Source organism: Hyla sarda, chromosome 7, assembly GCF_029499605.1.
Source record: "Hyla sarda isolate aHylSar1 chromosome 7, aHylSar1.hap1, whole genome shotgun sequence".
NCBI lineage: Eukaryota > Metazoa > Chordata > Amphibia > Anura > Hylidae > Hyla > Hyla sarda.
In genome coordinates this window covers 10,155,291-10,171,066 of record NC_079195.1, presented here as the reverse complement: position 1 = coordinate 10,171,066, position 15,776 = coordinate 10,155,291, and the positions used below count along the sequence as shown (strand labels likewise).

The 15,776-nt window shown below is 42.6% G+C and overlaps 1 protein-coding gene across 1 annotated transcript in view; it reads right to left on the bottom strand.

Moving 5' to 3' along the window:
* Positions 1-15,776, bottom strand: part of LOC130283082 (pancreatic lipase-related protein 2-like) — an 83,423-nt gene that overhangs the window by 54,977 nt on the left and 12,670 nt on the right. Inside the window, exon 5 of the mRNA XM_056532272.1 lies at positions 15,625-15,733. Coding sequence (XP_056388247.1) covers positions 15,625-15,733 — 109 coding nt within the window. The remainder of the gene's footprint in view (positions 1-15,624; positions 15,734-15,776) is intronic.

Sequence of the window (15,776 nt, the reverse complement as noted above, 5' to 3'; positions counted from 1 at the left end):
AGCATCTCCTCCACAGCGAGCTGACGCTGCCACGTCCAGAGTTCGCCTGTCTCTACCAGACAAATTTGACGGGACTTCTAAGTTGTGCCGTGGCTTCCTGACCAAGTGTTCACTACACCTGGAGACGATTTCGGACCAGTTTCCCACAGAGCGGTCTAAGGTGGCGTTCGTGGTCAGCCTGCTGTCTGGAAAGGCCTTGTCCTGGGCCACACCGCTTTGGGACCGCAACAATCCTGCCACTGCTACTATCCAGTCCTTCTTCTCTGAAGTATGCAGTGTCTTTGAGGAGCCAGCCCGGTCCTCCTCAGCCGAGATGGCTCTACTGAATCTTGTCCAAGGGAACTCTTCAGTGGGCGAATATGCCATACAGTTCCGTACTCTCGCTTCTGAACTCGACTGGAACAACGAGGCTCTCTGCGCGACCTTCAAGAAAGGTTTATCCAGCCACATCAAAGATGTTCTGGCCACACGAGAGATTCCTGCTAACCTGTCTGAACTTATCCAGTTGGCCACCCGCATTGATATGCGTTTCACTGAAAGACGCCAGGAGCTCCGCCAAGAAATGGATCTTGTTCGCACCAGGCGATTTCCATGCTTGACACCTCTCTTACAGAGTCAACTGCAACCTACTCCTGTGCCTTCCGCCGAGGAGGCTATGCAAGTGGATCGGTCTCGCCTGACTCAAGAAGAGAGGACTCGTCGCAGAAATGGAAATTTGTGCCTGTACTGTGCCAGTACCAAACATTTCCTAAAGGATTGTCCTATTCATCATCTGCATCAGGGAAATGCACACACACACCTAGTTAACGCGGGAGAGGCGTTACTAGGTGTGAATTCCTCCTCTCCACGTCTGACTGTACCTGTGCGGATTTCCCTATCCGCAAATATTAATACTTCTTTCTCCGCTGGAAAACCGCTTTTAACACCAGAGATGGCCACTTCGAATATCTTGTCATGCCATGTGGACTTTGCAATACCCCTGCAGTCTTTCAAGAATTTGTCAACGAAATCTTTCGGGACTTATTGTATACCTGTGTAGTTGTCTACCTTGATTACATCCTAATTTTTTCCTCCAACCTTGAGGAACACCGGCTCCATGTCCGTCAAGTGCTCCAGCGCCTTTGTGTAAACCATCTTTACGCCAAATTAGAAAAATGCCTTTTTGAATGCAGTTGTCTTCCTTTCCTGGGATATCTGGACTCTGGACAGGGTCTTCAAATGGACCCTGATAAGCTATCTGCGGTAATGGACTGGCCACGTCCCACTGGCCTGCGAGCCATCCAAAGATTTCTTGGATTTGCTAATTATTATCATCAATTAATTCCCCACTTCTCCACCATCGTTGCTCCTATTGTAGCACTGACTAAGAAAAATGCTAATCTGAAATCCTGGCCGCCACAGGCGGAGGAAGCCTTTAACCATCTCAAAGCTGCCTTCTCCTCTGCTCCAGTCTTGTCCAGACCTGATCCTCTGAAGCCTTTTTTCCTCGAGGTTGACGCCTCCTCAGTTGGAGCCGGAGCTTTTCTCCTTCAAAGAACCGCTAAGGGTAAAAACGTCACTTGCGGCTTTTTCTCTAAAACTTTTTCGCCTCCTGCAAAAAAACTATTCTATAGGAGACTGTGAACTGTTGGCCATCAAGTTGGCACTTGAAGAGTGGAGACATCTCCTGGAAGGGTCCCTTCATCCTATCACCATCTACACTGACCATAAAAATCTGTCTTATCTCCAGGCCGCCCAGCGTTTAAATCCTCACCAGGCCAGGTGGTCGTTGTTCTTTGCCCGCTTCAACTTTCAAATTAATTTTCATCCTGCAGATAAGAATATCAGGGCAGATGCCTTATCTCGTTCCACCGATGCCTCCAAAGCCGAGACCCTTCCTCAGCACATCATACCTCCTTAACCCCTTCAGGACCAAGCCCATTTTGGCCTTAAGGACCAGAGCGTTTTTTGCACATCTGACCACTGTCACTTTAAACATTAATAACTCTGGAATGCTTTTAGTTATCATTCTGATTCCGAGATTGTTTTTTCGTGACATATTCTACTTTAACATGGTGGTACATTTTTGTGGTAACTTGCATCCTTTCCTTGTGAAAAATCCTAAAATTTGATGAAAAATTTGAAAATGTTGCATTTTTCTAACTTTGAAGCTCTCTGCTTGTAAGGAAAATGGATATTACAAATAAAAAAATTTTTTATTCACATATACAATATGTCTACTTTATGTCTGCATCATAAAAGTGACGAGTTTTTACTTTTGGAAGACACCAGAGGGCTTCAAAGTTCAGCAGCAATTTTCCAATTTTTCACAAAATTTTCAAACTCACTATTTTTCAGGGACCAGTTCAGGTTTGAAGTGGATTTGAAGGGTCTTCTTATTAGAAATACCCCACAAAAGACCCCATTATAAAAACTGCACCCCCCAAAGAATTCAAAATGACATTCAGTCATCATTTTAACCCTTTAGGTGTTTCACAGGAATAGAAGCAAAGTGAAGGAGAAAATTCACAATCTTCATTTTTTACACTCGCATGTTCTTGTAAACCCAATTTTTGAATTTTTACAAGGGGTAAAAGGAGAAAATGTATACTTATATTTGTAGCCCAATTTCTCTTGAGTAAGCACATACCTCATATGTCTATGTAAAGTGTTCGGCGGGCGCAGTAGAGGGCTCAGAAGGGAAAGAGCGATAAGGGGATTTTGGAGAGTACGTTTTTCTGAAATGGTTTTTGGGGGGCATGTTGCATTTAGGAAGCCCTTATGGTGCCAGAACAGCAAACAACCCTCACATGGCATACCATTTTGGAAACTAGACCCCTTGAGGAACATAACAAGGAATAAAGTGAGCCTTAATACTCCACAGGTGTTTCACGACTTTTGCATATGTAAAAAAAAAAAAAATTTTTTCACTAAAATGTGTGTTTCCCCCCAAATTTCACATTTTTCCAAGGGTTAATAGCAGGAAATACCCCCAATATTTGTAACCCCTTCTCTTATGAGTATGGAGGTACCCCATAAGTTGACCTGAAGTGCACTATGGGCGAACTACAATGCTCAGAAGAGAAGGAGTCATATTTGGCTTTTTGAGAGCAAATTTTGCTCGGGGGGCATGTCACATTTAGGAAGCCCCTATGGTGCCAGAACAGCAAAAAACCCTCACATGGCATACCATTTTGGAAACTAGACCCCTTGAGGAATGTAATAAGGAATAAAGTGAGCCTTATTACCCCACAGGTGTTTCACGACTTTTGCATATGTAAAAAAAAAAAAAAAAAAAATGTCACTAAAATGTGTGTTTCCCCCCTAATTTCACCTTTTTGCAAGGGTTAATAGCAGAAAATACCCGCCAAAATTTGTAACCCCATCTCTTCTGAGTATGGAGGTACCCCATAAGTTGACCTGAAGTGCACTATGGGCGAACTACAATGCTCAGAAGAGAAGGAGTCATATTTGGCTTTTTGAGAGCAAATTTTGCTCGGGGAGCATGTCGCATTTAGGAAGCCCCTATGGTGCCAGGACAGCAAAAAATACCCACATGGCATACCATTTTGGAAACTAGACCCCTTGAGGAACGTAACAAGGGGTACAGTGAGCATTTGCCCCCCACTGGTGTCTGACAGATCTTTGGAACAGTGGGCTGTACAAGTTTTCATTTTCACGGACCACTGTTCCAAAGATCCGTCAGACACCTGTGGGGGGTAAATTCTCACTGCACCCCTCATTACATTCCGTGAGGGGTGTCGTTTCCGAAATGGGGTCACATGTGGGGTTTTGTTTTTTTTGCGTTTGTCAAAACTGCTGTAACAATCAGCCACCCCTGTGCAAATCACCTCAAATGTACATGGTGCACTCTCCCTTCTGGGCCTTGTTGTGCGCCCCCAGAGCACTTTGCGCTCACATATGGGGTATCTCTGTAGTCGGGAGAAATTGCGTTACAAATTTTGGGGGGCTTTTTTCCCTTTTACCTCTTGTGAAAATGTAAAGTATAGGGCAACACCAACATGTTAGTGTAAAAAATAAAAAAAAATTTACACTAACATTCTGGTGTAGACCCCAACATTTCCTTTTCATGAAGGGTTAAAGAAGAAAAAGCCCCCCAAACCTTGTAACACAATTTCTCCCGAGTACAGCGATACCCCATATGTGGCCTTAAACTGTTGCCCTGAAATACGACAGGGCTCCAAAGTGAGAGCGCCATGTGCATTTGAGGCCTAAATTAGGGATTTGCATAGGGGTGGACATAGGGGTATTCTACGCCAGTGATTCCCAAACAGGGTGCCTCCAGCTGTTGCAAAACTCCCAGCATGCGTGGACAGTCAACGGCTGTCCGGCAATACTGGGAGTTGTGGTTTTTCAACAGCTGGAGGCTCTGCTTTGGAAACAGTGGTGTACCGGACGTTCTTATTGGGGGAGGGGGGCTGTGTAGGGGTATGTGTATATGTAGTGTTTTTAACTTTTTATTTTATTTTGTGTTAGTGTAGTGTAGTGTTTTTAGGGTACAGTCACATGGGCGGGGGATTACAGCGAGTTTCCCAGCGCAAAATTTGCTGCATCTCAAGATGCGAGAAACCCACTGTAAAAGCCTCGCCCATGTGAATGTACCCTGTACATTCACGGGGGTGGCGGGGGGGGGGGGGGGGGGGGGTTGCACCAGCTGTTGCAAAACCACAACTCCCAGCATGCATGGTCTGTTAGTGCATGCTGGGAGTCATAGTTTTGCAACAGCTGGAGGCACACAGGTTAGGAAACACTGAGTTAGAAACAGACAATGTTTCCCAACCAGTGTGTCTCCAGTTGTTGCACAACTACAACTCCCAGCATGCCCAGACAGCTGAAGGGCATGCTGGGAGTTGTAGTTCGGCAACATCTGAAGGGCCAAATGTTGCTGAACTAAAACTCCCAGCATGCCTGGACAGTCAGTGCATACTGGGAGTTGTAGTTTTGCAACAGCTGGAAGAGCACAGATTGGAGACCATTATACAATGGTCTCCAAACGGGGGCCCTCCAGATGTTGCAAAACTACAACTCCCAGCATGCATGGTCTGTTAGTGCATGCTGGGAGTTATAGTTTTGCAACAGCTGGAGGCACACAGGTTAGGAAACACTGAGTTAGAAACAATGTTTCCCAACCAGTGTGTCTCCAGTTGTTGCAAAACTACAACTCCCAGCATGCCCAGACAGCTGAAGGGCATGCTGGGAGTTGTAGTTTGGCAACATCTGAAGGGCCAGATGTTGCTGAACTAAAACTCCCAGCATGCCTGGACAGTCAGTGCATGCTGGGAGTTGTAGTTTTGCAACAGCTGGAAGAGCACAGATTGGAGACCATTATACAATGGTCTCCAAACTGGGGCCCTCCAGATGTTGCAAAACTACAACTCCCAGCATGCCCAGACAGCCAAAGGCTGTCTAGGCATGCTGGGAGTTGTAGTTTTCAGACTCCTAGAAGCAGCAGTGAAGATCTTCACTGCTGCCTCTGAGGACTACATACTTACCTGCCGGTCCCGTCGCTGCTCCTCCACGTGGCCGGTCCTGCCGCTGCTCCTCGGTCCCGCCGCTGCTCCAGGTAAGTCCGCCGGTCCCCACGTGTTCCCCCCGTGTGCCGCAGGTCCCTGCGAGTCCCCGCGAGCCCCCGCAGCCTTCGTCCCCCGTTCTGCCCGACTTCCAGGGGCGGGCAGTGCGGGGGATCTGAACTTTCACCCCAGATCACTGTGATTGGTCCACAGGGACCAATCACAGTGATCGCTGACCAGGACCATCAATGGATGGTCCTGGGGGGTGAAGCAGAAGTTGTCCCCTGCTGGAAACAGCGGGACTTCTGCCAGTTAACCCGTGCAATGCTGCGCATCGCCGGGTTAACTGAATGTCATTTATAAACGCCGGGATGCGCGAACGCACTGCACAACCCGGCGTTTATATATGACATTCTGCGGGAAGGGGTTAATGCCTGATCTCTTCTGCTCCTACTTCTCTGGTGCCAGTTCCTCCAGGAAAAACTTATGTTCCTCCACGTCTTCGCCTCCAGACTCTCAAATGGGGTCATTCCTCCCATCTGGCTGGTCACGCCGGAATTAAAAAATCCATACAGTTGATTTCCAGACACTACTGGTGGTCTTCCATGGAAAAAGATATGACTGACTTTGTACGGGCATGTACAGTATGTGCACGTGATAAAACTCCACGCCAGAAGCCTGCGGGTCTTCTCCACCCCCTGCCGCTGCCTGAACAGCCATGGTCCCACATAGGCATAGACTTCATCACGGATCTTCCTTCATCTCATGGCAACACCGTCATTTGGGTGGTCATTGATAGTTTTTCCAAAATGGCTCACTTTGTCCCGCTTCCTGGCCTTCCTTCTGCACCACAGTTGGCGAAGCAATTTTTTCTGCACATTTTTCACCTCCACGGGCTTCCCACGCATATTGTCTCTGATAGAGGTGTTCAATTTATCTCTGGAGAGCACTCTGCACTCAGTTAAAGATCAAATTGAATTTATTGTCCGCCTATCACCCTCAATCCAATGGACAAGTGGAGAGAGTGAACCAAATTCTTGGTGACTATCTGCGACATTTTGTCTCCTCCCGCCAAGATGATTGGGTTGACCTGCTGCCCTGGGCTGAATTCTCGTACAATTTCAAGAATTCTGAGTCTTCCGCTAACTCTCCATTCTTTGTAGTGTACGGCTGTCACCCGCTGCCCCCCCTCCCCATTCCCACTTCATCTGGAGTTCCTGCCGTAGATGAATTAACTCAGGACTTCTCATCTATCTGGAGGGAGACTCAAAAGTCGCTCTCACTGGCCTCGTCTCGCATGAAGAGACATGCGGATAAGAAGAGAAGAACTCCTCCTGTCTTTGCCCCTGGTGACAAAGTATGGCCAAATACATTCGGTTCCGGGTTCCTAGCTACAAGCTGGGTCCTCGTTACCTCGGGCCTTTTAAGATCAAGAACCAAATCAATTCCGTTTCCTACAAGCTCCATCTTCCTTCTTCTCTTCCCATTTCTAACTCTTTCCATGTTTCTCTTCTCAAACCTCTCCGATATAACCGCTTTTCTCCCAAGGTCACTGTTCCTGCTCCTGTTTCTGGCTCCTCTGATTTCTACTCTGTCAAGGAGATCCTCGCCTCCAAGGTTGCTCGAGGTAAAATATTTTTTTTTAATTGATTGGGAGAATTGTGGTCCTGAAGAGAGGTCCCGGGAGCCGGAGGCCAATATTTTGGACAAGGAGCTTAATCCACAAATTTTTTGGTTTCAAAAAGAGGGGGAGACATATGCGGGGGGGGTCACGCTCATCCCCCAAAACACTCGCGACGTCCTGTTCATCCTTGCAGCGCCCCGGTCAGACTCGCTGACCGGGAGCGCTGCTCTGTGTCCCCCGGCGGGTATGCGATTCCCGCGGCGGGACGTGCCTGCCCTCGGATCGCATCTCGATCTTCTCACCTGCCCCATCCTCCTGCTCAGTCCCGGCACGCGCGGCCCCGCTCTCTAGGGCGCGCGCGCGCTGGATCTCTCAGATTTAAAGCGCCAGTGCACCATTAATTGTTGCCTGGCCCAATCAGTTTTCAAATCACTCCCTTCACATAAAAACCCACTTCCCCTTAATGTCCTTGCCGTATCTTGTTGCCCTAGTGCCAGTGAAAGCGTTGCCGTGTTTCTATTGCCTGTGTATCCAGAACCTTTGCCGTTGCCCCTGACTACGAACCATTGCCGCCTGCCGAGACCTTCTGCTACGTCCGACCTTGCCTTTGCCTAGTCCTTGTGTACCACGCCTGTCTCAGCAGTCAGTGAGGTTGAGTCGCTATCAGGTGGAACGACCTGGGGGTTACCTGCCACAGCAAGTCCATCCCACTTTGCGGCAGGCTCTGGTGAATACTAGTAACCCCTTAGATTCTGTTCCCCTGGTACGGTCCACGCCATCACCTCACTGACACAGAGGATCCACTCCCGTGTTCTTCCCGCTACCAACCCGGATCCTGACAAGTACTGTACACAGTATTCCATGTGTGGTTTGACCAGTACTGTACACAGTATTCTATATGTGGTCTGACCAGTATTGTACACAGTATTCCATGTGTGGTCTGACCAGTACTGTACACAGTATTCTATGTGTGGTCTGACTAGTACAGTACACAGTATTCTATGTGTGGTCTGACCAGTACTGTACACAGTATTCTATGTGTGGTCTGCCCAGTACTGTACACAGTATTCCATGTGTGGTCTGACCAGTACTGTATATAGTATTCTATGTGTGGTCTGACCAGTACTGTACACAGTATTCCATGTGTGGTCTGACCAGTAGTGTTGAGCGGCATAGGCCATATTCGAATTCGCGATATTTCGCGAATATATGGACGGATATTCGTCATATATACACTAAATTTGCATATTCGTAATATTCGCGTTTTATTTTTGCATATGCGAAAATTCGCGTATGCGAAAATAAGCATATGCGAAAAATCGCATATGCGCAAATTAACATATGGAAATTTTCGCATATGCGAAAATTCGCATGCCAGTCTCACACAGTAGTATTAGAGCCTTCTTTACACCACACAAGCTGGAAGCAGAGAGGGGTGATCACTGTGAAGGGTACTGTGAAAAAAAAAAAACGAATATTCGTAATTACGAATATATGGTGCTATATTTGCGAATATTCGCGAATTCGCGAATATGCAATATTTGCGAATAAAATTTGCATTGCGAATATTCGCGAGCAACACTACTGACCAGTACTGTACACAGTATTCTATGTGTGGTCTGACCAGTACAGTACACAGTATTCTATGTGTGGTCTGACCAGTACTGTACACAGTATTCTATGTGTGGTCTGACCAGTACTGTACACAGTATTCTATGTGTGGTCTGACCAGTACTGTACACAGTATTCCATGTGTGGTCTAACCAGTACTGTATATAGTATTCCATGTGTGGTCTGACCAGTACTGTACACAGTATTCCATGTGTGGTCTGACCAGTACTGTACACAGTATTCTATGTGTGGTCTGACCAGTACTGTACACAGTATTCTATGTGTGGTCTGACCAGTACTGTACACAGTATTCCATGTGTGGTCTAACCAGTACTGTATATAGTATTCTATGTGTGGTCTGACCAGTACTGTACACAGTATTCCATGTGTGGTCTGACCAGTATTGTACACAGTATTCTATGTGTGGTCTGACCAGTAGTGTACACAGTATTCTATGTGTGGTCTGACCAGTATTGTACACACTATTCTATGTGTGGTCTGACCAGTAGTGTACACAGTATTATATGTGTGGTCTGACCAGTACTGTACACAGTATTCCATGTGTGGTCCGACTTGTACTGTACACAGTATTCTATGTGTGGTCTGACCAGTACTGTACACAGTATTCTATGTGTGGTCTGACCAGTACTGTACACAGTATTCTATGTGTGGTCTGACTAGCGATTTTTTACAGCGGAAGAATTATTTCCTTGCCACATATTGCCTCTTGAGAACGCCGTGTGACGGCGAAACGTGTAGAGGCGGCAATTTTGTGTTTTAATTAGTGTCACAATTGGGAAGTTTGGGCTTCTGCAGAGCCCTGTACACTGGAGCCATGTTGCCCCAATAACTATTATTCTCCCATGTGACATTGCATTTTTAATTATCACTTTCTGGAATTGTTACTTTTTAGATATACACTATTAAAAGTTATGTTTTAGGGGGGAGAAAATTGAGGTGTTTTGCACCCCAGGCTACGGCCTTGGGGTTTGGTTAATTGTACTTTACTATTCAACCCCTCTGCAAGGTCATTAATGAATATATAAAATAGAACAGGACCCAAGACGGACCCCTGTGGTACCCCACTAGTAACAGTCACCCAATCAGAATAAGTACCATTAATAACCACCCTCTGTTTCCTATCATTGAGCCAATTACTTACCCACTTGCACACATTTCCCCCCAGCCCCATCCTTCTCATTTTATGAAACCAACCTTTTATGTGGAACCGTATCAAATGCTTTGGAAAAATCCAGATATACGACATCCAGCGATTCCCCCTGGTCCAATCTGGAGCTCACCTCCTCATAAAAGCTGATCAGGTTTGACAGGACCGATCCCTCATAAATCCATGCTGATACAGCAAAATAATATATTTGCTTTTTCCTGATCCCCGTTCAAAATTTCTTCCTCATGATTTTTTTAAAGGGCCCACACTTTCATTTTTGACCTTTTTGTTATTTATATAGTTAAAGAACATTTTGGGGTTAGTTTTACTGTCTTTGGCAATGAGACTTTTGTGGCTTTTAACAGTTTTTTTTTTTTTTATATATTTTACTTTTTTCTTTATAGCTTTTTAATGCTTCTTCACTGCCGTCCTGATTTAGTAAATTAAATGCTTTATTTTTGTCATTTATTGCCCCCTTAACATTTGTATTCATCCATATTGGTTTTCTTCTATTTCTGACCCTTTTATTCCCATAAGGTATATACATCTTACAGTGAAAATGTAAGATATTTTTAAAAGTCTCCCATTTAGTGTCAGTATTGTTCTTTTTGAGGACATTATCCCATTTTATATTGTTAAGGGCTTCTCTGAGTGGATCAAACTTTGTCTTCCTAAAGTTCATTGTTTTTGTGGCCCCTCGAGAGATTCCCTTATTGAAGAACAAGTTATAATGCATTAAATTATGATCACTATTTCCTAAGTGTCCTTCTACTTGCACATGAATTACTCTGTCAGGTCTGTTGGTTAATATTAAGTCTAGTAGGGCGCCCCCTCTGGTAGGGCCCTGCACCATTTGCCTTGTTTATTTGCCTCAATAATTGATCTTCTGCCTCTTCCATTAGTTTTGTGGCTCATAAAAGAATCAGAACCTATCATAATTGTTTTATTTTTATCTCCATATATTTCTACCCATAAGGACTCCACAGGTACATTATTAAGTCCCCTCTCTATCTACACTGTCATCCCCCTCTATGTTATAGGTTCCCTCCCCCCCCAGTCCCTAGTTTAAACACTCCTCCACCCTTCTAGCCATCTTCTCCCCAAGCACAGCGCCCCCTCCCCGTGGAGGTGCAGCCCGTCCCTACGGTAGAGCCGGTAACCGACAGTGAAGTCGGCCCAGTTCTCCATGAACCCAAACCCTTCCTTCCTACACCAGCTTCTGAGCCACTTGTTTACCTCCCTGATCTCCCGCTGCCTCTCTGATGTGGCTCGTGGTACAGGTAATATTTCAGAAAATACTACCTTGGAGGTCCTTGCCTTAAGCTTGCGGCCTAAGTCCCTGAAATCATTTTTAAGGACACTCCACCTACCTCTTACTTTGTCATTGGTGCCAATATGTACCATGACTGCTGGGTCCTCTCCAGCACTGCCCAGCAACCTGTCAACCCGATCCGCGATGTGCCGAACTCGTGCGCCAGGAAGACAACACACTGTTCGGCGATCCTGGTCTTTGTGACAGATTGCCCTGTTTGTCCCCCTAATAATTGAGTCCCCCACTACCAGTACCTGTCTGGCCTGCCCTGTACTCCTCCCTCCCTCCTTACTGGAGCAGACACCCCCCTGGAGGTCAGAGGCGGTATCCTGCTGCAGTTCTGCTAGCTCTGTAATGGCATCCCCCTCATCTGCCAACCGGGAAAACATTTTGGGGTGTGCCAGATCAGGACTAGCCTCCCTGACACTTTTCCCTCTACCCCGTTTTCTAACTGTAACCCAGCTAACTGCCTGACTGTCCTGCACCTCCGTCCCACTATCCTCCCCCACCTCTACCCCAGAGAGTACTTGCTCAGTGAGCAGGAGACTCCTCTCTGGGTTGTCAATGCTTCTCAGTGTGGCCAGTTGCTCCTCTAGATCCAGGATCTGGGCTTCCAAATGAGCAACTCGCACACATCTCGCACAACAATATGCACCCTCAAACTGCTGTTCAAGGATTGTATACATTGCGCAAGATGCACACTGGACTGCCTTTTCCAACATGGAAGTCATACTAGATGTGGGGATGGCAAAAATTAACAGAAAAGAAAAAAAAAATATTTCAATTTAAACTTCCTGAATTTAAAGTCCCTTATTTTTAAGTCCCCCCACTTTTATACTTACTCACTTTTATACTCACTCACTTTTATACTCACTCACTTTTATACTCACTCACTTTTATACTTACTCACTTTTATACTCACTCACTTTTATACTCACTCGCTTGTATACAGACACACAATCGCTAGCTCAACAATCGCTTAGTGTACTTGCTTTATATTTACCACAACCACCTCTCTTCCACTGCCTGGAAGTGAATCCAAATGGCTAGCTGGCTGCAAACAGCTGCAATGTATCAGCTGCTAATTATTTAGTTACTCCACCCGCTCTCCACCTGTAATCCTCCCAGACAGAGAAAGAGAGGGGAAAAAAAACAAAACAGAAATGCACTCAAAATGCTCACAATACTTCGTACAGTATACCCTGAATTTTAAGTCCTCTCACTTTTATACTCACTCACTTGTATACATAGGAGGCAGTGTTATAGTAGTTATATTCTTGTATATAGAAGCAGTATTATAGTAGTTATATTCTTGTATATAGGAGCAGTATTATAGTAGATATCTTCTTATATATAGGAGCAGTATTATAGTAGTTATAGTCTTGTATATAGGAGCAGTATTATAGTAGATATATTCTTATATATAGGAGCAGTATTATAGTAGTTATAGTCTTGTATATAGGAGGCAGTATTATAGTAGTTATATTCTTGTATATAGGAGCAGTATTATAGTAGTTATATTCTTGTATATAGGAGCAGTATTATAGTAGTTATATTCATGTATATAGGGGCAGTATTATAGTAGTTATATTCTTGTATATAGGAACAGTATTATAGTAGTTATATTCTTGTATATAGAAGCAGTATTATAGTAGTTATATTCTTGTATATAGGAGCAGTATTATAGTAGTTATAGTCTTGTATATAGGGGCAGTATTATAGTAGTTATATTGTTGTATATAGGAGCAGTATTATAGTAGTTATATTCTTGTATATAGGAGCAGTATTATAGTAGTTATATTCTTGTATATAAGAGCAGTATTATAGTAGTTATATTCTTGTATATAGGAGCAGTATTATAGTAGTTATATTCTTGTATATAGGAGCAGTATTATAGTAGTTATATTGTTGTATATAGGAGCAGTATTATAGTAGTTATATTCTTGTATATAGGAGCAGTATTATAGTAGTTATATTGTTGTATATAGGAGCAGTATTATAGTAGTTATATTCTTGGAAAGAAACGGAGTTGTCCAGAGCAGGATGTCAAGCAATGCGATATTTATTCAGCGGTAACTGTGGGTGATGACATGGTGACGCGTTTCAGCCGCACTCAGCAGCCTTAGTCATACAAAACAATAGTGCAAATGGCTTGCTTATATGGGGGTGGAAAAATTGGGTCCGCCCTGATGGGAGTATTCACCTATATTGCACCTATTAGTTATATTCTTGTATATAAGAGCAGTATTATAGTAGTTATATTCTTGTATATAGGATCAGTATTATAGTAGTTATATTCTTGTATATAGGAGCAGTATTATAGTAGTTATATTCTTGTATATAGGAGCAGTATTATAGTAGTTATATTCTTGTATATAGGAGCAGTATTATAGTAGTTATATTCTTGTATATAGGAGCAGTATTATAGTAGTTATATTCTTGTATATAGGAGGCAGTATTATAGTAGTTATATTCTTGTATATAGGAGCAGTATTATAGTAGTTATATTCTTGTATATAGGAGGCAGTATTATAGTAGTTATAGTCTTGTATATAGGGGCAGTATTATAGTAGTTATATTCTTGTATATAGGAGCAGTATTATAGTAGTTATATTCATGTATATAGGGGCAGTATTATAGTAGTTATATTCTTGTATATAGGAGCAGTATTATAGTAGTTATATTCTTGTATATAGGAGCAGTATTATAGTAGATATATTCTTGTATATAGGGGCAGTATTATAGTAGATATATTCTTGTATATAGAAGCAGTATTATAGTAGTTATATTCTTGTATATAGGAGCAGTATTATAGTAGTTATAGTCTTGTATATAGGGGCAGTATTATAGTAGTTATATTGTTGTATATAGGAGCAGTATTATAGTAGTTATATTCTTGTATATAGGAGCAGTATTATAGTAGTTATATTCTTGTATATAAGAGCAGTATTATAGTAGTTATATTCTTGTATATAGGAGCAGTATTATAGTAGTTATATTCTTGTATATAGGAGCAGTATTATAGTAGTTATATTGTTGTATATAGGAGCAGTATTATAGTAGTTATATTCTTGGAAAGAAATGGAGTTGTCCAGAGCAGGATGTCAAGCAATGCGATATTTATTCAGCGGTAACTGTGGGTGATGACAAGGTGACGCGTTTCAGCCGCACTCAGCAGCCTTAGTCATACAAAACAATAGTGCAAATGGCTTGCTTATATGGGGGTGGAAAAATTGGGTCCGCCCTGATGGGAGTATTCACCTATATTGCACCTATTAGTTATATTCTTGTATATAAGAGCAGTATTATAGTAGTTATATTCTTGTATATAGGATCAGTATTATAGTAGTTATATTCTTGTATATAGGAGCAGTATTATAGTAGTTATATTCTTGTATATAGGAGCAGTATTATAGTAGTTATATTCTTGTATATAGGAGCAGTATTATAGTAGTTATATTCTTGTATATAGGATCAGTATTATAGTAGTTATATTCTTGTATATAGGAGCAGTATTATAGTAGTTATAGTCTTGTATATAGGGGCAGTATTATAGTAGTTATATTGTTGTATATAGGAGCAGTATTATAGTAGTTATATTCTTGTATATAAGAGCAGTATTATAGTAGTTATATTCTTGTATATAGGAGCAGTATTATAGTAGTTATATTCTTGTATATAGGAGCAGTATTATAGTAGTTATATTCTTGTATATAGGAGCAGTATTATAGTAGTTATATTCTTGTATATAGGAGCAGTATTATAGTAGTTATATTCTTGTATATAGGAGGCAGTATTATAGTAGTTATATTCTTGTATATAGGAGCAGTATTATAGTAGTTATATTCTTGTATATAGGAGGCAGTATTATAGTAGTTATATTCTTGTATATAGGAGCAGTATTATAGTAGTTATATTCTTGTATATAGGAGCAGTATTATAGTAGTTATATTCTTGTATATAGGAGCAGTATTATAGTAGTTATATTCTTGTATATAGGAGCAGTATTATAGTAGTTATATTCTTGTATATAGGAGGCAGTATTATAGTAGTTATATTCTTGTATATAGGAGCAGTATTATAGTAGTTATATTCTTGCATATAGGAGCAGTATTATAGTAGTTATATTCTTGTATATCGGAGGCAGTATTATAGCAGTTATATTTTTTGTCCATTGGGGGGCAGTATTGTAATGGTTACATTAAACCAGTTAATGAGTAAACAATATTAAACTTGGTGTTATTTCACATGTATCATTCATAGACTCTCTCCAGTTGTCATTGACCATTTTCCATATACTGCTCATCACTATTGCCATATCTGTTACTTGTTTAGATGTTTCTTTCTATTGACACAAATTTCACTATATACTTTACAATGAATCTAAACTAAAGCTTACAAGTTATTCTCCCAATCCCCGGTCGCCTCTTTCCAGCCTCTCCGGCTGCATGAGCCCCGAGACTGTGACCGATCAGGTGTATTCCAGACAAGCAACAGTTAAAATGATCCTAAAGACAACAAGATATTCAATTACATATATATGATTGGCCA